Below are 25314 nucleotides of genomic sequence, written 5' to 3' on the forward strand. Positions count from 1 at the left end.
TCCATTTGCCAGATAATTTCCTTCTCACTTAACCAATCTATAGCCCTTTGTTGCCTCATTATGTCCTCTTCACGACTTAGGTTTCCATTTATCTTTGTGTCCTCACTGACCATACCTTCCATATCTTCGTCACATTATTTGTGAACGTTTCAGGCCCCAACAGGGGCACAGCACTTGTTACATATTGTAAGGTTGAAAAAGGCACATTTCTGCTTATCTTCTGTTAGCCAGCCAACCTCTGTCCATGCCCATGTACTAGCCTCCATGCCTCAAGCTTTTATTTTCTGCAACAACCTTTGATAAAATGCTGTCTGGAAATCCTACAGTCATTCAATATGCACAGCATGTTTACTTCCTCCAAGAAGTCTAATAGGTTGATTAAATATTACTTTCCTTTCACAAAACAATTTTGCCTCTGCCAGATTACCATGCATTCATACAAGATTCCTGCTGTAACTTCTTTATTGACCTTTTCAATGTAACAACTTCATTTTCCCTATGTCAAATGTTAAACTAGCTGGTCTACAGATTTCTGCTTTCTGTCTCCTTCCCTTTTTGAATAAGTAATTACATTTGCTGTCTTCCAATCCAATGGGATCTTCCCCAAATTTTGAAAATATTGCAAAATTAAAACAAATGCATTCAACTATTCTGCTATCCCAGAAGCCACTTCTTTTAAGATGCTAGGATGAAGTCTGTCAGGACACTAGATATTTATCAGCCCACAACTCCAACAATTTACTCTGGTCATTATCATTTTCCAGAGTTCCTCCTTTCCTTCCATTTCCTGATTTCTAGCTGGAATGTTACATTTTGTATTGTGATCCCAACTGATGTTATTACTGAAACAGTCAGATCCCAGGCTGAAATGTGGCCTCATAGATCAAATTTTGTTTGTTTTGGTTTTGATGAGACATTCTCTACCTGAGATGTAAATCCACAATGCTGCAGATTTTGTTTTAACAATAAAACAGAGGCTTATTAACTGGAAGAAGTGAAGATAAAATAGAACATATCCCCAACTTGTAATACTAATTCAAAGAGTTTTAAATATACAGTGAAAGTATAATCCTATTAATCCCAAACATTTGATTGCAAATTTCAAAATAAAATAACATCTCTCATGCAATATCCAAGTCACCCCTTTCACATACACATCTAAGAGAAAAAGATCTTTCCTAAAACCTTGATAGGTTTAAGTGTGACCTTTTTTACTTTTCCTAGACCGGAAACAATGATGACATCCCCCTACCGGTGCTATCATACACCTGAGTTTAAACATGTTTAGATTCAAGATTAGGATTTTATTCTAATGCTTCTGGTTTGGAACCATCACTGACTTATTCCAAGATAATCTAGCTTTACTATATTCTCCCCTTCTTGGCAGCACTGTTCTATATAACTGTTTTCATCCAAGGACTTAACTGACCAAAACAAAATTTTTAAAACAAAATGTCTTAGGTGTCTCTCAAAGCTTACAAGCCACAAGTCTAGACCAAAAGCATAATGGTTAACTTTGCTAAGTCCTAAAACGTTCTACGGTAAACAGGAACTCATTACTGTTGCCAAAGTAGCTGTGACAGACTGTTTCAAAATAAATCACCATGGCTACAGAAATACTTGGGTTAATTATTAAATTCAGGCACACACAAAACTCATATATCACTAACCCCGAATCTGAAACCTGAACTTTAAATAAATGATATTAAAAATACATACAAATCAGAATACTCATGTCACTTTTATGTCCTCCATAGTGAAGATTAGTGCAATATACCTGTTCACTTAATGCAATCATCTCCTTATTTTCCATTATTAATTCTCCATATTTTTCTTTTCTATTCTTCAACTTTATTCAGCCACTGAAGTTGCGTGTAGGCCACTGTCCTGTACCTGAATCTTCTCTGTTTTCTTCCATTTAGTATTTATTAAATTCTGTTTTGAAAGTTACTGTTGAAATGTCCAGATCACAACAAAGTGCTTATTAATCCTGCATTCCATTTTGTTTCACTTTTCCCTAGCCACACCTTTCCCTTCATTTAGGCTTGCATCCTATAATATCTGTCCAAGATCTGCCTGTTAACAATAACACACAGACTTATTAACCAGAACAAATGAAGGTAGAATATATCAAACTCTTTACTTGTAACACCAATTGAAAGAGTGTTAAATGCACAGTAAAAGTATAGTTCCATTAATCTCAAAACACTTTGTTACAAGTTCCAAAACAAAGTAGCACCTTTTTTTGCAGTATCCAAGTCACCCCTTTTTCAATATTCATACCAGATAAAAGATCCTTCCTACCGCCACAATAGCTTTAAGATTTAAGTGTGACCGATCTTACTTTTTTTTAGATTAGATTCCCTACAGTGTGGAAACAGGCCTTCAGCCCAACAAGTCCACACCGACCCTCCGAAGAGCAACCCACCTCCCTCTGACTAATGCACCTAACACTATGGGCATTTTAGAATGGCCAATTCACCTGGCCTGCACATCTTTGGACTGTGGGAGGAAACCAGAGCACCGGGGGGAAACCCACGTAGGCACAGGGAGAATGTGCAAACTCCACAGACAGTCACCTGAGGCAGGGATTTAACCTGGGACCTGATGCTGTGAGGCAGCAGTGCTAACCACTGAGCCACTGTGCCACCCCTTCCTAAACCAGAAACACTAGCGGCTTCTTCCTGGTGCTATCCTGTATGTTAATTGCCTGTTCTGATGAAAGAATAGTCATATAGTTCCAAGCCAGGACAATCTGTGGCTTGGAGGGGAATTTGCAGCATTCACTGTGTTTTATTTTTGTAAAATATTTCCTTGTATGCAAGTTTACACCATGTAGGAAATGAAATGAGTGCATATAAAAAGCAATTTGATCCCTTCCCCACAACCTGATTTTACAATCAACATTTGGAACTTGCCTTTTATGATCAGTACTTGACTGTTTCCTAACGTTTCTCTATTTCAGGATTCCAGAGGAATTTATTTCTGACTTTGCGAGTGTTGTATTTGGTAACAGGTTAGTTATTTTTAATTGCTCATGAGGTATCACTGAACAGACTACAATGATGGGCTTCAGATTGGTATGACAGGTTGGTGCAACATCAAGGGCTGAAGGGCCTGTACTGCGCTGTTATGTTCTATGATTTTTAGTACCCCTGGGAACCTCCATTCTAAGTTATGTCTGCTGCTTCAAGCCTTCATTTATATTTCTTTGAATTATTTTCTTGTGAGCAATCAAATTAGAACAGGGATTCCGGTCATTTATTGCTCGTCACACAGTCAGTAGAGTATGGTTAATCAGTTGATAGAAAAAGTGCCTTAACCCGGAGCAGCTGCTTTGAACTGTTAAAAACCAAAAAGGCTGTGGATGCTGTAAATCTGAAACAAAAACGGAAATTGCTGGAAAAGCTCTGCAGGTACGGCAGCATCTGTGGAGAGAAGTTCCGAGGAAGGGTCATTTGACCTGAAATGTTAACTCTGACTTCTCTCCACAGATGCTGCCAGACCTGCTGAGCTTTTCAAAGCAAAAACAGAAATTGCTGGAACTGTTGTTTGTTGGAAGTCAACTTAAGCATGGAATCTTGATACTGTCTGATGTAAAGGTTTGGTAGTTTATTGCCAATAATTTATAGTGCACAATTCAGTCACTGGATCTGGTATTCATTGGAAACAGAATTGAGTAAAATCACCAATAGTGTTTTTTATGAATGTTAAAATGGAAAATAAACGTTATAACGGAGATGAGTAAAAGCATGATCTTAAGACTCGTGTTCAAATCAATCTGTACTGCTAAAATGAAAATCATTTCCTCCACCTCCTTTATCTTGAGCTGAATTTACAACCTAATGCTGTCTCTCTGATAAAGGTTTGTGTCTATATGTTATCACCCATGTCTCTGTCTTCACTAATCTGTTGCTGAAGCCCACATCTTGTGCTTTTGTTACTTAAGGACTTGAGCAGACTAATGCTCTGCAGACAAACCTTTCTTCTTCCTTCCCATGCCATCAAAACTCTGCCTCCTTCCCGGCTGTCACTGTGCTGTTCACTTTTCACCTCTCTGCTCACTAACTTATCATAGAATCCCTACAGTGTGGAAACAGGCCATTTAGCCCAACAAGTCCACACTGACCCTCCGAAGGATATCTCACCCAGACCCTTCCCCTATTACTTTACATTCCCCCCGATGAATGCATCTAACCTACACATCCCTGACCACTATAGGCAATTTAGCATGGCCAATTCGCCTCATGTGTGCCTCTTTGGACTGGGGAGGAAATCGAAGCACCTGGAGGAAATCCAGGCAGACACGGGGAGAATGTGCAAACTCCACACAGACAGTTGCCCAAGGTTGGAATCGAACTCTGGTCCCTGCTGTTGTGAGGCAGCAGTGCCAACCACTGAGCCACCATGCTGCCTATGTTGACCTATGTTGACACCCAGTCCATTGATACTTTGATTTTTAAAAACAACTCTCATCCTTGTTTTCAATTCTCTCCATGACCTTGTTCTTCCTTTACTATGTAGCTGCTTTCAATCTCTACAGTTCTCTAAAGGAGTTTGAATACCACCCACCATGGCTCTTGTGTATCACCCACTCACAGCTGCCAATAGAGTGCGTCATCCCTAAAACTCTGAAATATGAAATGTTTCAAACATTGGACTGGAAGCAAATTGACTGTTAATTGACAGTCTTAAGCAAAGACCCTCTTTTCCCTCCAGTCCATTCCAAATACCAGCAGGCTGAAGTTGGAATATGAAAAATATACTATTAATCTGTAGTATTGAAAGTCGAATCTGGTGGTTTAATTATTTTATTCTTTGTGCGTCTGTATTTGTCCCTTCTTAAAAAGATTCTTTCTCGATTAATACCCATTCAACTGATAGGGTAGTTTTTGTTTTTATTCATTCATGGAATGAGGGCATTGCTAGTTAGGTCAACATTTATTGCCCATCCCTAATTGCCCAGAAGACAGTTAAGAGTCAACCACGTTGCTGTGGGTCTGGAGTCATGTGTAGGCCAGACCAACTAAGGATGGCAGTTTCCTTCAGTAAAGGACATTATTGAACCAGATGGGTTATTATGACAATGGTCATCATTAGACTCTTAATTACAGACTTTTAAAAAAAAAGTTCAAGTTCCACTATCTGCAATGTTGGAAATTGAACCTGGCTTCCCCAGAACATTCTGGATCACTGGATTAGTAGTCTTGTGATAATACCACTCAGCTATCTCATTCCCTAATTGAGATTGGCTGTTCCCTGCCTAAGGTAGACCAAAAGGGATTCCACAGCAGTTTGTTTTTCTTCTCCCTCTTTCTGTGTTGGTTTTTCCCCAAGCTTTGTTTCATTTCTCCCCTTGGCTGCCATCCCCCAATTTCGGAGAGTTGCGGACTTCAGAATGCCACATTTCCCCCCCCCCCCCCCCCATGATATTGTGGAAGTTTATGGAGTAGGGGGAATTGGTCATGTGTTTCTGCACCCCACTGTGCCTGTCCACTTTTCGTATAATAAGGAAAATGTGTTTTCATAATGTTCTTTTACAGCTGCAGTTTAACTTTATATTGTCTCCAAACTTCTTCTCAGTGCCATTATGTTAAACCAGGGCACATGGGCTACCTTTAAATTCTAACCGTGTTTCATTCCAAACATAGACCCTTTCCAACCAAGCATTTCTCTGTTAGGAGTTTAATGTGAGAGCATAAAAGGTTTGTTGCGAATTGAGTAGTTAAGTCTGCATGCAGCTTGACCATTGGATTAGTGAATGAATACAAATGGCGTGGTCATAAAATCAACAGATTATCAATCACTGCTAAATTAATTAATTAATCTTCTCCAGGAGGCAATAGATTAAGTTCAGAACCAAGAGGAGTAGAAAATGCTAGATACTGATTATCCCTGGCTGTGAAGCATATGATAATCCACCTCTTCAGATGTGGGTATCAGGTGAGGATATTCACTGACTGAGTTGTGATGGTTGACCAATCTCCATACTAGGAGAAAGTGAGGACTGCAGATGCTGGAGATCAGAGTCAAGAGTGTGGTGCTGGAAAAGCACAGCAGGCCAGGCAACATCTGAGGAGCAGGAGAATCGACGTTTTGGGCAAGAACTTGGATGCTGCCTGATATAAATGACCACGTGTAGAGTGAAATATTTTCATTATAGATGCCGGAGGTACATGGCTGCAATTGGCCATGTATTTTCACATGCACCTTTTTTCAAAACGGTCTGGGTATTTAACTGTTTTTAAAAAAAATCATTAGAATAGACAATGCTTCATCCGCTATCCATAGCAACGGTGAAACCGTTCTATCTCTGTGTAACAACAATGCAAGAATTTAACTCCAGAGATGGTGAATTTCTTGGCTGTTAGAGATACTGGATAGAGAGGTCGCCCTTCGAAAAAAGATAGTGCTGCCTTGTAAAAGGGCTTGATGATTAAAGGCCATTGTCGGTAACTTGAATTGCCTATGGTTTCAGAATGCTTGATGTTTAGTTTATAGTTTAGTGGGCGGCATGGTGGCACAGTGGTTAGCACTGCTGCCTCACTGCGCCAGAGACCCGGGTTCAATTCCCGACTCAGGCGACTGACTGTGTGGAGTTTGCACATTCTCCCCGTGTCTGCGTGGGTTTCCTCCGGGTGCTCCGGTTTCCTCCCACAGTCACAAAGATGTGCGGGTTAGGTGAATTGACCATGCTAAATTGCCCGTATTGTTAGGTTAAAAGGGGTAAATGTAGGGGTATGGGTGGGTTGCGCTTCGGCGGGTCGGTGTGGACTTGTTGGGCCGAAGGGCCTGTTTCCACACTAAGTAATCTAATCTAATCTAATCCAATCATGGAGATTATTTGCATAGAGTCATACAGCATAGAAACAGACCCTTCGGTCCGACCGTTTCCTGCCGACCACATTCCCAAACCCAACTAGTCCCACCTGCCTTCTCATTCACCTTATCTATGCCCCTCATGATTTTATAAAACCTTGATAAGGTCACTCCTCAAACTCCGACGCTCCAGTGAATTAAGTCCCAGCTTTCCCAGTATATTTTTATGTCTTAAACCTGCCATCCCTGGCTACAGCCAGGTAAATCTTTTCTGCACCTTCTCAAGTTTAATGATATCCTTCCTATAAGAGGGCAATCAGAACTGCGTGTAGCACTCCACAAGAGGCCTCACCAACATCCTGTACAACTTCAACATGACATCCCAAATTCTGCACTCAAAGATCTAAGCAATGAAGGCAAGCATACTAAATGCCTTGTTAACTACCCTGTCTAAATATGACGCAAATTGCAAAGAATTATGTACCTGAACCCCTCGGTCTCTGCCCAGAGCCCTACCGTTAATTATATAAGTCCTTTCCTTGTTTGTTTTATCAGAATGAGATATCTTGCACTTGTCCATTTATCACTCTTCAGCTCAATGACCCAATTGATCAAGATCTCTTAGTAATCTTAGATAACCACCTTCGCTGTCCACTGTCCATCAATTTTGGTTTCATCTGCATACTTACTAACTATGCTTTCTATATTCTCATCAAAATCATTTATATAAATGACAAACAAAAGCGGACCCAGTAACTAATCCCTGCAGAACACTTGCTGATCACAGGCTTCCAGTCAGAAAAACAACCCTCATCCACACACCGTGTCTCCAATCATAAAGCCAATTTTGTATCCAGTTGACAAGCTCCTTGAAAGGGTTCAGAAAAGATTTACAAGGATGTTGTCAGGGTTGGAGGATTTGAGCTATAAGGAGAGGCTGAACAGGCTGGGGCTGTTTTCCCTGGAGCGTTGGAGGCTGAGGGGTGACCTTATAGAGGTTTACAAAATTTTGAGGGGCATGGATAGGAAAAATAGACAAAGTCTTTTCCCTGGGGTCGGGGAGTCCAGAACTAGAGGGTATAGGTTTAGGGTGAGGGGGGAAAGATATAAAAGAGACCTAAGGGGCAACCTTTTCATGCAGAGGGTGGTATGTGTATGGAATGACTGCCAGAGGATGTGGTGGAGGCTGGTACAATTGCAACATTAAAGAGGCATTTGGATGGGTATATGAATAGGAAGGGTTTGGAGGGATATGGGCCGGGTGCTGGCTGGTGGGACTAGATTGAGTTGGGATATCTGGTCGGCACGGACAGGTTGGACCGAAGGGTCTGTTTCCATGCTGTACACCTCTATGACTCTAATTAGTCTACCATGCGGAACCTTGTCAAAGGCTTTACTAAAGTCCAAGTAAACAACATCTATTGGTCTGTCGTCATCAGTCTTTTTGGTTCATTCGTTAAAAAACTCTAAGGTTTTGATTTGAAGATGCCGGTGTTGGACTGGGGTGTACAAATTAGGCCACTACTACCTGATGAAGGAGCGGCGCTCCGAAAGCTAGTGCTTCCAAATAAATCTGTTGGACTATAATTCGGTGTTGTGTGATTCAACTCAATCAAGTTTGTGATACGATTTCCCTCATACACAACCTTGCTGGTTCTCCCTAATCAGTCCTCGCCGTCTGTCTTGAGTTTTTCAGAGTAACTGTTTATACAGATTCACCATATGAAGAAAGACCAACTTTATTTAAAAAATAGAGACTGCTTTTTATTGGAATCGAGAAGGGTGTAATTTGCTTAAATTATTTAATATTCTGAAGGGATGAGACTGATTATCAGAAAGAGTCTATTTATTCGAAAGATCTGAAGGTTCGAAGATTCTAATCTAATGTTGAATGTCTGAACTTTAAGACTGACAGAAGTAACTCTCATGGAGTTGGTGATTGGAAGCAAAGACTGTCAACATTTAAGAAAGGATTGTTGATGGGATCTTGCAATGGGTCAGACTCATGGAGATAGTTCTAAAGCTAGTGAGCAAGATGAATACAGACAACCTGTTTCAGAATTGCAATTTCTGTGTAATTCTGGCAATGGTTAGAATGGCCCACAACAGAGAATCGGGCAGAAACTCTCTGCAGAAGGTAAAAACTAGTTTGCGAAATGTTCAATTTCTTGCAGAATAATTTTCTTAACTTACTACTTGGCTTGTGTTCATATTAAGTGGTCATGTGACTTTTGAAAGCATCCTATTTGAACTCTATTTTTCAATGCTCGCAATGGTATTGGAGTATGAAAGTCACAAAGTCTTGATGCAACCTCAGGGCATTGAAGGTGAGACTTTGCTGAGAGTATTGTGTGCAGCTTTGGTCTTGTTACTTATGGAGGGGATAGACAGGGTGTCCCTTGTTTGTGACCGTGTTCCATTCTTGAGTCTGTTGATTCCACACAAATTGGAACATGGTGCAGGGCAATATAAAGTAGCCTTTCATAAGTAGTAAGAAGTATTTGTATGTCGGCTCTTTAAAATTGCACCTTGAGTTTCTAAGTATGACCAAATTGGACGTCCACACTTGGGGACCCCTTTACCTGCATTCAGAAACACTCCGAGAAGGTAAACTAGGCTGTTTGATGAGATGAAAGTTATCTTCAGAAGAAAGCTTGAATAGGTTGGCTGATACTCATTTGAGTTGATAAAAATAACGGACTCTTACTGAAACATAGATGAATCTAGAATTAGGAGATATACTTTAAAAATCAAATATCTCCAATTTAAGACTATGATAAGGAGAAATTTTCTTGGTATGTGGGTGTCTCGGCCTTTGGAATTGCCCTTCTCGCTGAACAGTGGAGGCTGTCATTGAATATATTTGAAGCTTGGATTAGACAGAAGTTTGATTGACAAGTGAGTTGAGGGTCATTGGAGATAAGCAGCAACATACAGTTAAGGACACCATCAGATTAGCTGTGATGTCACTGAGTAATGGAACTGACCTAACAAATCACTGCTCCTGCTTCTTAATGTGATGGTCTTACAATAAATACTATTTTTGATTTTAGAAGGTCAGTATTGGAGACTGCAGCCTTGCAAAACCGGACTCGATTGCCAACTCTTAAGGATTTCAGATGGAGAGTTGATGTGGCTATTTCTTCCAGGTAAAATAGCATTTTCAATTTTTTTTCTGGCTTTTGATTTTTATTTTCAGTCAACCTACATTATTTTTCTGCCCAAGTATCCTCTGCCCAAGCTTCTGTTGATGCTGCTATCTTCCTGTCTGGAATCTTGTGGCAGGTGAACAAAGGTAGCACAACATTCTTAGGAACAATATTTCACATTTATATACCATGGCAAGTGGCCTCAAGGTGCTTCACAGAAGTACAATGAAACAAAATTAGACCCAACACCACCAACAAAGTTAGTGGGATAGGTGACCATGAAGAGAGAGATTTTAAGGGGTGAGTTGTAAAGCAAGAAATAGAAAGATTTCTGTAGTGCCTTTCTTAACCTTAATGCATTCAGAGCTCTTTACATCTGATGAGGTTTTAAAGGGTAGTCACTTCCCAAGGCTTGACAATTGCATGTTTGAGGAAAAATTGACAAGACTAGGTTTATTTTCTTAGAACAGAGGAGGCTGAGCGTTGTCTTAATTGCGGGATAAAAAAAACTTGAGATTCTTCGACTGAGTTGCCTTTCCGTAGCGGACAGGTCAATTACCGGGGACGCAACTTTAATGTGATTGGTTAAGGATTGGAAGGAACTTGAGAAAAATCCATTTCACCCAGAAAGTGGTGGGTTTCTTGAATTTACTGCCCTGTTTGGTGGTAGAGGTGAAAATCATTATCTCATTTAAACGATACGATACCTGGATTATGCACCTGAAGTGTTTTAATCTCCAAGGCTATTTGCCAAGTGTTGGAGAGTGGGGTCAAGATAGAAGGCTCGTTTTAATTTCACCAATGCACAATTGGCTGAATGGCCTCTTTCTGTGCCATAATCTTTCTGTGCAGATTTTGGTTTCGGGTAATTCTCAATTTCGAGCAAATGATTTGTTTGTCTTTACTCTGACACTCATGCTGATTTTCTGTTCATAGTTCTTTGACTCGCGCCTTGCAGCCTGCTATACTGATGCAGTTAAAACTGTCGAATGGTAATGTCCATCGTTTTGAAGTGAGTACATTACAGAAAATTATATTTGTATCTTTTGGTATACTCTTTATCAACTGACTTGAGCCAATGGTCTGAGCCCCCTTGGTAACTGAATTTGAGCCCAATTGCTGCTTGTTTTTCTTTCTTGTAGACTTTTATATCTACGAACGAAGCAGTCTCACACTTTGATTTGTCATGCTAACTTCAGTAGCACTTTGTCTACCAGCATGTCCTTGGCAGAATGCTTGGATGAAATATTGGAGCTGGCTATAATAAAACATTGATGCTGTAGTTTGATCCTGTCCTGCTTCGTGAAACTGATTCATAAGAGTTTTCAGTTGCTGGGCATCAGTTGGCAGAGCTGTCAGCTCTGTGTCACCATGTTGTTGGTTCACGTCCACCTCTGGGATTTCAGTACAAAAAGTTTAGGCTGATCCTCCAGTGCAGCACTGAAGAGGTGCGGCATTGCTTGAGATGGCATCTTCGAGGTGGTCTGTTAAACAGAGATCCCATTTTCTCCCTTGGATGGACATAAGAGTGAAAGCAGTGAAATTATCCCCAGTGTCCTGACCAAAATTTATCCCTCGATCAAAATCCCTAAAATAAATGAGCTTGTTATCATATTGCTCTTGGTGAGCACTTACTATTTACAAATTATTTGTTGCTTTGCCTGCATTACAACAGTGACTACGTTTCTAAAGTACTTTGTTCACTTTAAAGCATTTTGGGTCATCCTGAGATAGTGAAAAACACTAAATAAATGAAGATGTTTGTTTTCGCCAAGTTTTGATTGGCTCCTCAAGACTCAGCAGGTCCCAACCCTCTTTGTTCCTAATTAAAACTAAAAACGTATTCTCTCTCCATGTGGGATCGCTTAGATACTTCCTAACATCCTCTTCCATCTTCTATTGATGTGTTCCACCATTATCATTCGTTACTGTTTCAAACTAATTTAATGAAAGGCAGTATTTTGCTGCTGTACGTTCCTGAAGTACAACACAGATTCCAGTACTGGTCTTAATAACCATGATTCCCAGGAAACTAAATCTTGCTGTTGTAATTAGTTTAACTTAATCGGGTAAATCTGGTAATTCCTGAGCTAATACCAGAAGATTGCCATTACATTTGCTAGCTTGTTATAAAATCCCCATTGATTTACTAACATCTATCAGGACCTGCAATCCGGTCTGGCTATTCACAATAAAAACAAAGGGAACTGCGGGTGCTGTAAGTGGAAACAAAAACAGAAATTGCTGAAAAAACTCAGCAGATCTGGCAAAATCTGCAGAGAGAAATCTGAGTTAACCCTTTGGATCCAGTGACCCTTCCTCAGAACTGATGGTAGCTAGGAATATGTTGTTTTTTACGCAGAAAATAGGGTGAGGGAGAGGGGATAAGGAGTAAATGATAGTGGGAATAGAGCCCAAAGAGAGAGAAGGACAGTTTGACAGGCAAAGGAGTGGAGAACGATCCAGCTAGGAGGGCGAGTAGTTATTAATGGAGACTGTTAGTGACTAACAGTGGGTTGTGTTAAATAGCAGACTGTGTGATTACAAGGCCTGGTGTGCGAGGTTTGGGGTAAGGACAGGGGAGAGTCCAGAAGGCTGTCTTGTTCCCATGTGGAAAATAAGGGGTTCTTCCAGCTTGTGCTAAGCTTCACTGGAGCACTGCAGCAAGCCTGAGACAGATGTTGGCCAGGGAACAGGCTGGTACGTTGAACTGGCAGGCAACTCAAAACCCAGGGTCTTTTTTGCAATATCTGCTTTTTATTTCTGGCAATTTGCATGTTGTACTTGACAATACCATCAAGACCATAATACTGTTCTCTCAGAGTCACCTTGACCTTAAGAGCAAATACATTTTAAAGAAATGTTATTGAGTTCCTTATGCTGACATGATTTCAAAAAAAGGAGAAAGTGAGGACTGCAGATGCTGGAGATCAGAGCTGAAAATGTGTTGCTGGAAAAGCGCAGCAGGTCAGGCAGCATCCAAGGAGTAGGAGAATCGACGTTTCGGGCATAAGCCCTTCTTCAGGAATCATTCCTGAAGAAGGGCTCATGCCCGAAACGTCGATTCTCCAGCTCCTTGGATGCTGCCTGACCTGCTGCACTTTTCCATGATTTTAAAAAAAGTTCATTTGTGGGATGGTGTAGTCGAAGGCAGGATCAGCATTTTGTTGCTCGTCCCAAATTGCCATTTGAGAAGGTAGTAGTCAGCCATTTTCCTGAACCATTGCAATTTGTGCGATCTGTAAAGGGTTGTTCTCCATTTTGGCACTCGGTTGATAGCTTCAGAACTGTTTCCAATGAGATCAGAGGGCTGAAAGCAGACTTTTCCAAACTGCCTGTCCTGCCAAATTCAAGATGTCAAGTCTCACCTAAAGGTATAACCAGATATAGAAACATCACACATTGCAGCAAAGGGAAGGCCTGAGGTCTGTGCAGGCTGAACAACCAAAGCCTGTGGGATTTAGTTTCTCCAGGGTTTTAAAAAAATGTGTAGAATTTCGCTCTATGAACAAATTGTCATGATCTAACCCTAAATGTTAAGTTTTTGGGATCATAACAGGGAAATCAAATTGTAAATTTAGTTAATCAGGAAACATGGGAGGGGCCAGTGCTGAAAATGAATTGTAATTAGAATCTGAGATGCATCAAACTTATATAAGTATGAATTGCTGCCAATTGCAAACGTTATATAACCCATTTGGTTGGCTGCCCATTCCTGCACCGACTTCTATTAAAGGCTACAAACTGCAAGCAAAACTATTTGGTCTGAGCGTTTGTGACATTTACTTAGCATTAAATCTAGGTTGTGACTTTCTCCCATAAATTTGCACAGCATTAAGAATGAGAGCTGTGAAGATGACACTACATTTGACTATTCCAATATTTCCTGGGAGGATAATCACCCCGTATCCTCTCAACTTCAGTTCATCCAAAACGCAGCTGCTGTTGTCCCATCTCACTCCTGTTTGCAGTCACCCATCAAGGCTTTTCTGACCTACATTGACTTCCAGTTCCCCACTATATCAAGGTTAAAATTAGTTTCCCGGTGCTCAAATGTGTCCATTGTCCATTTCTCCACAATCCCTGTAACTTAATTCAGAACCATAACCTCTTTGACTCTTGGCGCTTGTGCATTCCACTGTTGCCTGTATTGATTTAAATGGCAACCATATCTTCACCCACCTGGGACATACACTTTGGAATTCTGCCTCCTTGAGCTTATCTGTTTCTTTATCTGGATTAAGGGCCCTTCATTAAATCTTGGTCACCCTACCTAAAATATCCCCCTTTGGTTTAGCTCCTTATTCATCGTAGAATCAGAGAATCTCTACAGTGTGGAACAGGCCATTCAGCCCAACAAGTCCACATCGACCTCTGAAGAGTAACCCACCCAGACCCATTCTCCTCCCCTATTACTCTACATTTACCCCTGATTAACATTTCTAATCTATACATCCCCAAACACTATGGACAAATTAGCATGGCCAATTCACCTAACCTGGACGTCTTTGGACTGTGGGAGGAAAGTGGAGCACTCGGAGGAAACCCACGCAGATATGGGGAGAATGTGCAAACTCCACACAGACAGTCACCTGAGGCAGGAATCAAACCTAGGTCCCTGGTGCTGTGAGGCAGCAGTGCTAACCACTGAGCCACCATGCTGCCGTTTATATGTTACATTCAATTTGAAAAGGAAAGGAATGAGTCAAAGATTCTTTTTTTCTTATTTCAATACGTACTTTATTCACACAAAAAAGGATTCGTTTCTTAAACTTAATTAAGAGCAACTGCCTGGGCATGAAAACCAAATGAGCTGGAATGAACTGGGAGACTGGGCTTTGGGATAGATCAATTAAGAAACAGTGACAGCCATTTGAAGAGTGTATTTCGGAGTATTCAGATAAGCATATTGCTACTGCTGCAAAAAAATGGAAGGGTCGGACTCATTATCTGTGGTTAACTAAAGAAGTTAATGAAAGCACCAAACTAGAGGAAAAAGCTTGTAATTATGCAATGATGAGTTACAGAGATCAGATGATTGGACCGAATATAAAGACTGGCAGAACATGTCTAATTGGGAGAAAGGAATGAAAGTATGAGAGGAAGCCAGTTTGAAATTGAAAAGAAAAATAGATAGCAAGGGTTCAATGGATACTTAAAAAAAAAAGGATAGGGGTTTAAAAAGAATATTGGTCCTCAAGAGAGAATGGGTAGCTAATAATAAGGAAATGACAGATGAAATGAGCAAATCTTATGCTTTTATATTCACTGTCGGGGATATAAAAACATTGCAGTAATAACTGTAAATCAGGAAATGGAAGGGAGATATGGATTTGATGGAGAAGTTAATGATCGCCTGGGAAGTGGTACTGAGCAAACTAAGAGAGCTGCAGGGCTGACAAGACCCCAGGTCCTGATGGATTTCATCCTAGTATCTTAACAGCGATGAACAGTGTAGTGGTAGTTGTGTTGGTGTTAATTTCCCCCAATTTACTAGATTCTGGACAGACTTCATTAGACAGAAAGTAGAAAATGTAATCCCTTTATTCAAGAAGGCAGGGAGACAGAAAATAGAAAAGATATTTGTAGCTGGGCACTTTGAGAATACCCAAGGTGATAGGAAAGAGCTGGAGAAATTGTATTTAATCAATTTATTTGAGTTGTTAGAGGAAGTAAAGGGGGGCCTGCAGACATATAGTGGATTTTCAGAAGGCCTTTAGCACAGGTTATTTCGCATCGTAGAACTCCTGGTCTAAGGGATACATAAGGGCACTTGTGGCACAGTGGTAATGTCCCTATCTCAAGTTCCACCTGCTGCACAGGTGCATCGCAACATGTATAAAATCACACAACACCCAGTCATAGTCCAACAGGTATTTCTGGAAGCATTAGCTTTCTGAGCACTGCTTCTTCAACAGGTGATTGTGAAGCTGGACCATAAAACACAGAATTTATAACAAAAGATTACAGTGATACAATGATACATTGAACAAACCTAGATTGTTAAGTCTTTCATCTTTTAGAATGGATTTGCTGGTTTTGGTTGTTTAATATGTAAATTCCAGAACTTCTTTCAAGTCACATTCTCAAGAAAATTTAAGGTTTTATAACCAAAGGTGACATCTCAACTTAGACAATGCCTTAAAGGTGTGAGTCAGACTGGTTCTATTTCCAAAGTGGAATTTACAAATATTATATGGATTCATTGACTGCTTGCAGGTTCTGCAATTTTCAGCCTGACTCAAGATTGGTCTGACTCGCACCTTTTAAAGCATTGTCTGAACTGAAATGTCACCTTTGGTTATAAAACCTTAAATTTTCTTGAGGATGTGACTTAAAAGAAGTTCTGGGATTTACATATTAACGAACCAAAACCAGTGAATCCATTCTAAAAGATGAAAGACTTAACAATCTTGGTTTGTTCAATGTATCACTGTATCATTATAATCTTTTGTTAGAAATTCTGTGTCTTATGGTCCTGCTTCACAACCACCTGATGAAGAAGCAGTGCTCAGAAAGCTTCCAAATAAACTATGACCTGGTGTTGTGATTTTTAACTTTGTCCACCCCAGTCCAACACTGGCTCCTCCAAATCATCGTAACATGTATGAGTGAGTTGATTAAAAATATCTATGGAGGTACCTATTAGCATAGATAGATGTTGGGCTGTTTTGTGAAAACAGAGACTGGATAAATAGATCTTTTTCTGATTTTCTAGATGTGACAAGTAGAGCATTGCAGGGGTCTGCACTGGGGGGCTCAGCTTTTTAACAGTTATATCAATGACCTTGATGAGAGCAAAAGCATGGTAGCTGAGTTCACGAATGCTGCAAAGGTAGGAACCTATGTGAAAAGGACATGAAATTGGATAGGATGAGTGGGCAAAATCTGGCAGATGGCACATAAAATGGCAAAAAATGAAATTATTCACTTTGTCAGGAAGAGTAGAAAAACAGAATGTTGTTCAAATGGAGAACAGCTGCAGAATTCCCAACTGGAGAGAGAACTTGCTGTTTAACTACAAGTCTCTAAAAGTTAATATGCAAGTACAAGTAATTAAGAAAGCAAATAGGATGCTATACTTTATTCAACAAGAATTGAGCATAAAAAAGTAAGTAGGTTATGTTTCGGTTAAATACTGGTATTGGTGATACCACATCTGGAGTACCATGTTCAGATTTGGTCAGGGTTTACTAGATTGATGTCTGGATGGAATGGGTTGTCTGGTAAGGAAAGGTTGGACAGACTGGGCTTGATTCTTTTGGAATTCAGAAGTGTGATTGAAGTATAGATCCTGGATGTACTTGAGAAGACGGACATGAAAACAATGTTTCTTTTGGGTGAATCCAAAACTGGGGGCACTGTTTGAAAATTAGGGGTCACCTTTTTAGGGAATGAGAATTTTTTTTCCTGAGATTTGAGAGATTTTGGACCATTCTGACTCGCCAGAATGGCTGGGCAGGACTATTGAATGTTTTCAAGGCCGAGAGATATTCTTGTCCGGCAATGAAATCATGGTTATGTGGGAATGTAGAATTCAAGACAGAAACAGATCAGCTGAGATCTTTGTGCATGGGTACCAAGTTTGAAGGGCTGAATGGTCACCTTCAGCTCCTAGTTCATATATTTGGATATTGCGTGAAAGGCTGCTTTATTAATGCAAAAGTTGTTTATTCTACAGTGTATGCTAATATAATTTTGTAATGTTCAAATTTGTAAGCACTCTATTATCATAAAAGCGATTATCAAACCAAAGTCTTCCAGTGTGCATTATAAATGAAGTTAAACCAAGTGTTATCAGGGATATGCTCTTGCATTTAATAGCAAGCCATTAACTTTCTTGAGTATGTGACCATTTTTTATAAAGACCAGAAAATGATTCCAAGCAAAGTTCTTAATGTGTCCATTAATCATCATCATGAGATGGAACTTAAGTTTTTTTTTAACAAAGTAAGAATAGTCTATGTTGCGTTTAATCCTGAAGATATAACAAAGCAGCCCATTTTATGGGAATCTTAAGCATTAACTCCGCACACACCTTTCCAATACACTACAGCTACACACCAAGGCTCCTTTAGCAGGACCTTGCAAGCTCCCAGCCCCACTGAAGGACAAATACATGGGAAAGTCAACATTTACAAGTTCCCTTAAAGCCACGTGGTCTTGAAAAAATATCATTGTTCCTTCACTGTCTTTTGATCAAAATCTGAGAGCTGTCTTTCTGACAACAAAGTGAGTGGACCAATACCACATGGAAACAGTGGTTCAAGAAGGATTTTAGCACTACCTTTTCAAGGGCATTTGAGGATGGGCAATATATCAATCAGTTCCCATGAATTCACAAATAAATACAAACACAATTGTCAACTTACCAAGCATTGCATGCCAAGACTACTTGATTTTGTGACCATAGTAGTGACTATTTACTGTGTTTATTTTTAAACATCAGTAGGATTGAAAGTGACCTCAACTCCGGTTAGTTTATTAAAGTGGGCATTGACTGATTGCTAGTCTATGTCCATCCAGTTTTGTGTCTTCCATTCTGCTTAATATTAAAATGAGACTATTTAATTTTTAAAGTGGAGTTCTGTGAATTGTAACAGTCATTGTTTTCTCTGATTGTCCTGTGTTTTGATAGTTGAAAGGTGCCAATTCAACCTCTGTAGTCTACATTCAACTAATTTTCAATGCATTGGTCCCATTCCTATAGTAATAAAGTTGTACATCACGGAAACAGACCCTTCAGTCCAACTCATCCATGCCGACCAGATATCCCAAATTAATCAAGTCCCATTTGCCAGCATTTGGCCCGTATCCCCCTCAACCCTCCCTATCCAGATGCCTTTTATATGTTGTAATTGTACCAGCCTCCACCACTCCTGTTAGAAATCCTTGAAAAAATCTTCAAAGCTGTGTAGATGTTTTAATTGACCTGTCCATATGTGATATGAGACACCTCTGGAACAGGTGGGATTTGAACTCAGCTGTCTGGCTACGAGGTTTGGGCGCCATCACTGGGTCACAGCACACTGAAAAAATAAAATGTATCTGGGTCCCCAGAGCTTCACCTTTTACCTCTTTAGATTATTAGTTTAGCGACAATGCTAATAGGCCATTGTCAACCCCGGTAGTTGTATATTTTCTCAGAACAGTGTGACTTTAAAACCAGAAGGTGAAGCCTTTGTTTTAGATACCGTGCTGTGCAAGGATTTCTCACTATTTATTGTTCAATCCAGTTGTGGCCTTCGGTGTATCTGATTTTTCACTAGTTACCATTGATTGATGGGGTTTAGGTGCAAGCTGTTTAATTTCTCCCTAAACCTCTTAGCCTCTCCATCTTCTTTTTCCTCCTTTTAAGATGTTCCTTTTTAAATACAGTCTCATCACGTGACCCAACATCCCCTTTTCTAGCTCAGTATCAAAATTGAAATGCCTTGGAACATTTTATTACAACTAAGGTGCTTTATAAAGCAAGTTGTTGTAGTACCTGGGGGGAACTGAAAAGGTGTACCCGGGGTGGTACATGAAACAAGTTTTCCTCAATTTCAAAAGTGATCAACTATCAATCAGTTGTTCAGTTTGAACAAGGACACAAGAACACTAATCCAAGAAGACACATATTTGGAATATTCAGTGAGATCTGCCATGTGATTTGGCAGACTATCTGACTTGCAAATTGTTTGTCTGTCATTGTGTGCCAGCATTTTCAGCTTCTACTCCTATGGTAAATGTCAGCCCAACGCTGGCAATATGGCAAGTATCCATTGAAAATCCTCTGTCATTAATAGCATTGAAACTGAAATAGATTATCCTCCCATTCATTGGTTTCTGCTCCCAAGTACTGTGATATTGAGCCAGTATTAATCTTTCTATAGTTCCAATTTGATTGTGAAGTTGACCATTGATGCTGGAAAATTTGATGGAAAGCTGAAGCACCAAGAGGGTCTTCCTGAAGGTGTTGGTAACAGCGACTTGAAATTGTGAGGGCCAGAATTCAGTTTATTGCAAGTGCAAGCACTCTTTTTCCATTAGCTGCAGCAGTATTGTAACTGAAAGCTAAATGAGCTTTATTTTACTGTAATTCCAATGTCGATTGATGAGGCAGAGTTCATGAGACAATTGAGCTGAAGGGCCATTAAATGTTGCACAGAAGTGGACCACTCAATCCACTCAGTCCATGCTGCTTTTAATGTTTCATTTTCTTCGTTTCTTCTCTAGCGTGCCTTTATCTAGCTTACTTTAAACCCATCTATGCTATTTGTTCTATATGCTGACCATTTCCAGAGTAAAGGTGTACCTGCTGAATTCACCTAGAACAATATGTTTTAGATCTGGTGATGGATAATCAGGCAGGTTCAATAAATTATGTCAGAGTAAAAGATACACTCGGAAACAATGATGAACATGGTTGAATTTCACATTCAGTTTGTGTGGGAGGAACTTGGATCTGAAAAATTTCAGTTTAAATGGGAGTAATTGCAACGGAATGAGGATAGAGCTGGCTGGAGTGGACTGGGGAAAGGGTTTAGCAGTAAAGACCATTGCGGAACAATGAGAGATGTTTTTAAAAAAAAGTTAATGGCTCACAGCAAAGATATAGTTCAGTGAGGAAAAAAAGAATCTTGGAAGGGGTTATTGTTAAATAGAAAGAATAAATATAATGTGGCAAAGATTAGTGGTAAGCCAATGGATTCAGAAAGCTTTAAAACCAACAAAGCCCAACCAAAAGCATAATATGGAAGGAGGAAGTAAATTCTGAGGGTAAACTTAGAAGTAATATCAAGACAAAACAGCAAGAGCTTCTTTAGACATATGAAAAGGAAGAAAGAAGCCAAAGTGAACAAAAATTTGGAGTGCTTGTCCACAAATCACAAAAAGCTAGCATTCAAATTCCATGGGTAATAGGGAAGGCAAATGGAATGTTGGCCTTTATTTCAAGGGAATAAAGTATAAACATAGGGAGGTTTTGCTTAAAATTATACGAGGTACTGGTCAGATCACAGATGGAATACTATGAACAAGTTGGCGTTCCTAATCTAAGGGAAGATTAGTGGAATTGGAGGCAATCCAGAAAAGGTTCACTAGGTTATTCCCAGACATGAAGGTACTGTTTTATGATGAGAGGTTGAGTGGGTTGGGCTTGTACTCATTATAAGAATGAGAGACAACCTCATTGAATCATACAAGAGTCTCAAGGCACTTGACAGGGTATTTACGGAAAGGCTGTTTCCTCTTGTGGCACAGTCTAGGACCAGAGGGTATAACCTCAGAATGAGGGCTTGCACATTTAAGGTAGAGATCAGCCATGATCTCATTGAATGGAGGAGCAGACTCGATGGGTTGAATGGCCTATTTTTGTTCCTCTGTCTTATGGTCTTCTAGGATTTATTATCAATGTATATGCCCTGGGTCATGCAATAACAATCCTCAGTTTATCTTTGTCAAATGCTGTTACAATCTTTAAAGTCCTCTGTCAGGTCATCCCTCAGCTTTTCTCTTGTTATGGAAAAGAACAAGATATCTGTTCAATGGGTATAATCTCTCCCTCGTTGTAAATACAAGATATGTTGATTTTTAATAACTTCCAGTATATTACTAACTGGCAAATATGTCCATTTCATTACTCCCTGTGATGTTATTTTTGTAGGTACCAGTTTCAAAGTTCCAGGAAATGCGTTACAATGTTGCCCTAATCCTGAAGGAAATGAATGACTTGGAAAAGAGAAGCATTCTCAAAATTCAAGATTAGCATATTTGTCATCAAAACGAAACTGCAAACCAGTGTTGTATGTCAGGACCTTTATCTATATATAATATATAGAGCCTTTATATCAAAGGCAATCTAGCTTTATTAAAGCTGCCTAACCTAGAGAATTTTCCATTATTTTTATTACGTGCAATCGTGATTTGTGAACTGAGATTACTGGTATGTCACAACTTCTTGAATTAATTTCAGTATTCAACAGCCTTAAAATGTCTGTCTGTCTCGGAGGCAGCCTGTGTATCAGTTAGGGCTGATGCAACTGGCATGATAGATCAGCCCAAGTCTCCTACTGTCCAGGAGTTTATTTAATCAGGAAAATTACATTGGCAGTAGTCTGTATATGGAGTGGTAGAGAGAGGGGAAATTTGAATTATGGAGTGAAATCAAACAAAATTATGCAAGAGCTTTAAGCAAGGGCAATAGTATAAGTTAAAACTGGAAAATGACTAAAGAATGAAAGTCACGTGTTTGAACATGACCAGCCCTTTTATGTAAAGTTTTGAGTGGAGTGACCTTTAGCTTGTACGATAACAAATCTAGTTTCAAATGTAATAAAACCTCAAAACTGGTGGAACTTGGTGTATATGGCACTATACTTTTGTCATTTGTTTTTTCACTGTGGAAGTTTCTGATCAGTACGGAGCCCAAGCATTGTGTTTGTGGCTCCAAATCAGTGAAAAATCGATTTGCAGAGGAAGTGTATTTGTCTAGGCCTATGTGTGAATCTACACCTATTTATCTTGCTTCAAGGATCTTGGATTCAGACAGGAACTATTGATGTCAAATCTTCAGACTTGCATTGTAAGATCCCATTTGTTACTCAGTTGAAGCCTAATGTTTTCAGTGTAAGTCTCTCCCAAAACTGATAAGAACTGGGAAACAATTAAAACAATAAAATATTTGAACATGGTTTGTCTCTCAATCTCTCTCTCTCTCTTCCCCCTTCCTCCCATCCTCCCTTTAAAACCTCATGATGGTATCTGACATTTTCATGAGAAATAATGTCATTGCAACTTTACCAAATGGAATCTTTTTCATGTGAGATTATTTATGGTAAATATCAGCCTGCTGATCTCAAGTGTTTCACAGCTGATCTCAACATCTCCTCATAGCCGCACAGTGGCCAGCGTCCCTGCCCCTAGATCGGGAGACCTAGTTCAAGTCCCACCTACTCCAGAGAGGTGCAGTAGGAAAGGTTTAGGACCCTCTTTGATACAGTAGTAATGTCCCTATCCCTGGACCAAGAGATCCAGGTTCAAATCCCAGCCGCTCCATAAGTACATAATAACATTTCTGAATAGATTGATTAGGAAAAATAGGTCCAATTTTTTTAAAAAAAAAAGTTGATAATTTTGCCACTATAACATCAACAGGAAAAAAAGCTGGAACCTTTGTCAGCATTGGTCCTGAAATGAGTTTTCACCTGCTGTGATCTTGGAGTGTTCTTGGATTTGGTTTGACAGTCTTAGGGGTAAAAAGTAAAATAAGAATTTCCTGATAAGTTATGCAATTCCTATACTTATTGTGACTCCTTACATTCCATGTGCATTCTTTGAAAAGTTGCATGCATAATGATGGTATTATGTAATTATTACTTGACTCATTTGGTAACATCCACACTTCCTGAGTCAGAAGTTTCAATGTTTCTATCTCAGTCAGGTTTTCCCGTAGTCTAGGCTCCCACGTGAGTGCAATGCTGAGGGAAAGCTATGTTGAAACTCTAAGGAGAGCAGAATTATTCTGGTACCCTCAGCTCATATTTCTCCCTCTACGAATATCAATAAAAACAAATTAAGTTGGCATTCATCCAACTTGAGCAATGTGTGCTAATTGTATTTATCCTCTTAAATGTCTCCAATTAATTGAATTTGAAATTGTACATAACATGTTTTGGAACATTGAGTGATATTGTAAGGTACAGAGATGTTTTTATTTATACTAGTCATTCTTTACAAACCACTTTGAGCTTGCATAATAACATTCAGTTCCAAATGAGACTTCAAATGTTGTATAACTTGTTATATAAAGGTGTCATAGTTTTTATATTCCTCTCAGACTTAGAATTAAGGACACAATTTCAAAATAGTGTCCCATTTAAGATGGAGCTGAAGAGGAAATTATTTCTGTTTATTAGTGTTTGGAATTCTCTAACCCAGTGAGTAGTGACCATTGGATAGTTGAACATATTCAAGGCTTGAGTTAGATTTTTAATGAAGCGAGTCAAAGGTTCCGAGGGAAGAGGTTGGGGCAGGCAGTAAAGTGAAGTTCAAACCACAAACCAATTAGCCACAATCTTGTTGAATGGCAGAGCAGGCTCAATGGATCGAATTGGTTTCAGTGTGAATAGAAAGCAGCTATTCCCTATCTTCAAAGGATAGATAACAAAGAGCCATTAGATTGTTGTGGTGTAGAGGTAGTATTCTGAACATTAAATCAAGACGCCGTGTCCTACTTGCACCAGGGGTGAGTCTGACTTGCTGCAGGAGTGTGTCATAACATCTCTGAACAGGATTAGAAAACAACTAACATGGAGCCAGAATTTTAAGACAAAAGGAAAGAGGTTTAGTGGGGATTTCTTTTCATCCAGAGTGAATGCGCTTCCTGAGAGGGTAGGTGAGGTAAATAACCGCACAACCTTTAGAAAGTGCTTGGGTGAGCAGTTGAAATATGACATTCAAGGCATTGGCCAAGTGCTGGAAAGTGGGACTAGTGTGGATTTAGTGTACTTTGACAATACAAACCTGATGAGCTGAAGGGCCTCATCTACACTAGAGATTCTAGGTTCTCATTTTTTCAATATTTTTATTATGTCTAAGAGTTGGAAGAATTCTTCAATTTTAAATATTTTAAGTATGAGAATATTATTTCACAAGGAGCTAAAAATAAATTTCAATGCCTAAATTTCTGTGCCCATCTTTAACCTAAAATTTCTTGAGACATACAATAATTATTATATTTCAAACGCACTTACAGCTGTCAACATTTCAGTGATGTTAATCTCAATAGTTGCATGTTTGTTAAAAGTAGGCATTAACAATTTTAAGTGGTTGTTGACAGAAAGGATCTGGGGATCAAAGCCTTAATAAGGCCAGTGTGATTAAACAATGGAAAAGTAATGCACCATTATGATAGATACAATCTTGCTATTTACCATATCCTTTCCTGTTCTTTCAAAATGTATTATTTCCAGTTTCTCTACAATGCACTGCATCCTGTTTACCTGTTGATCTGCTCCTGTGCTCTTTACGATCTCTGTCATCAATTCAGAATACTTGCGATTTTCAGTGTAGTTCCAAAAAAAAACCATAAGCGTGTCTATTTGGTAATGTCATGGAAAGTAAGGGGCTAAACTTTACTGTTAAAACAACAATGAGAATAATAGTACTCACTTTTTTTTAATGCAAAGTTGGTGGAGCAACTTCATGCACGGAAGTAATTTAGTTAATTATGAAAATCCAAAAGCTGCTGTCTGAGTTGCACCATAGCATTAACTTTGCAAAAAAAAAAATCATATTGCTGGCTGCTAAGCCATTAAAATACACTGTTGTGGCATTGATGTGTTTGCATGCTTGATAGAACTAA

At 39.4% G+C, this 25314-nt stretch overlaps 1 protein-coding gene across 4 annotated transcripts in view; it reads left to right on the forward strand.

The window, feature by feature from the left end:
- commd5 (COMM domain containing 5) overlaps nucleotides 1–25314 on the forward strand; it is a 44083-nt gene that overhangs the window by 16134 nt on the left and 2635 nt on the right. For 2 of the 4 annotated variants that reach the window (XM_043705159.1, XM_043705160.1), the window contains exons 5-8: nucleotides 2966–3016; nucleotides 9873–9968; nucleotides 10905–10980; nucleotides 21616–22306. In XM_043705159.1, coding sequence (XP_043561094.1) covers nucleotides 2966–3016; nucleotides 9873–9968; nucleotides 10905–10980; nucleotides 21616–21717 — 325 coding nt within the window. In that variant the 3' untranslated portion in view covers nucleotides 21718–22306. Of the gene's footprint in view, nucleotides 1–2965; nucleotides 3017–9872; nucleotides 9969–10904; nucleotides 10981–11110; nucleotides 11186–21615; nucleotides 22307–25314 lie in introns of those variants that run through there. The other 2 variants (XM_043705162.1, XM_043705161.1) reach the window with 2 other exon arrangements.

The sequence above is a fragment of the Chiloscyllium plagiosum genome, chromosome 15 (genome assembly GCF_004010195.1).
Source record: "Chiloscyllium plagiosum isolate BGI_BamShark_2017 chromosome 15, ASM401019v2, whole genome shotgun sequence".
Lineage (NCBI taxonomy): Eukaryota > Metazoa > Chordata > Chondrichthyes > Orectolobiformes > Hemiscylliidae > Chiloscyllium > Chiloscyllium plagiosum.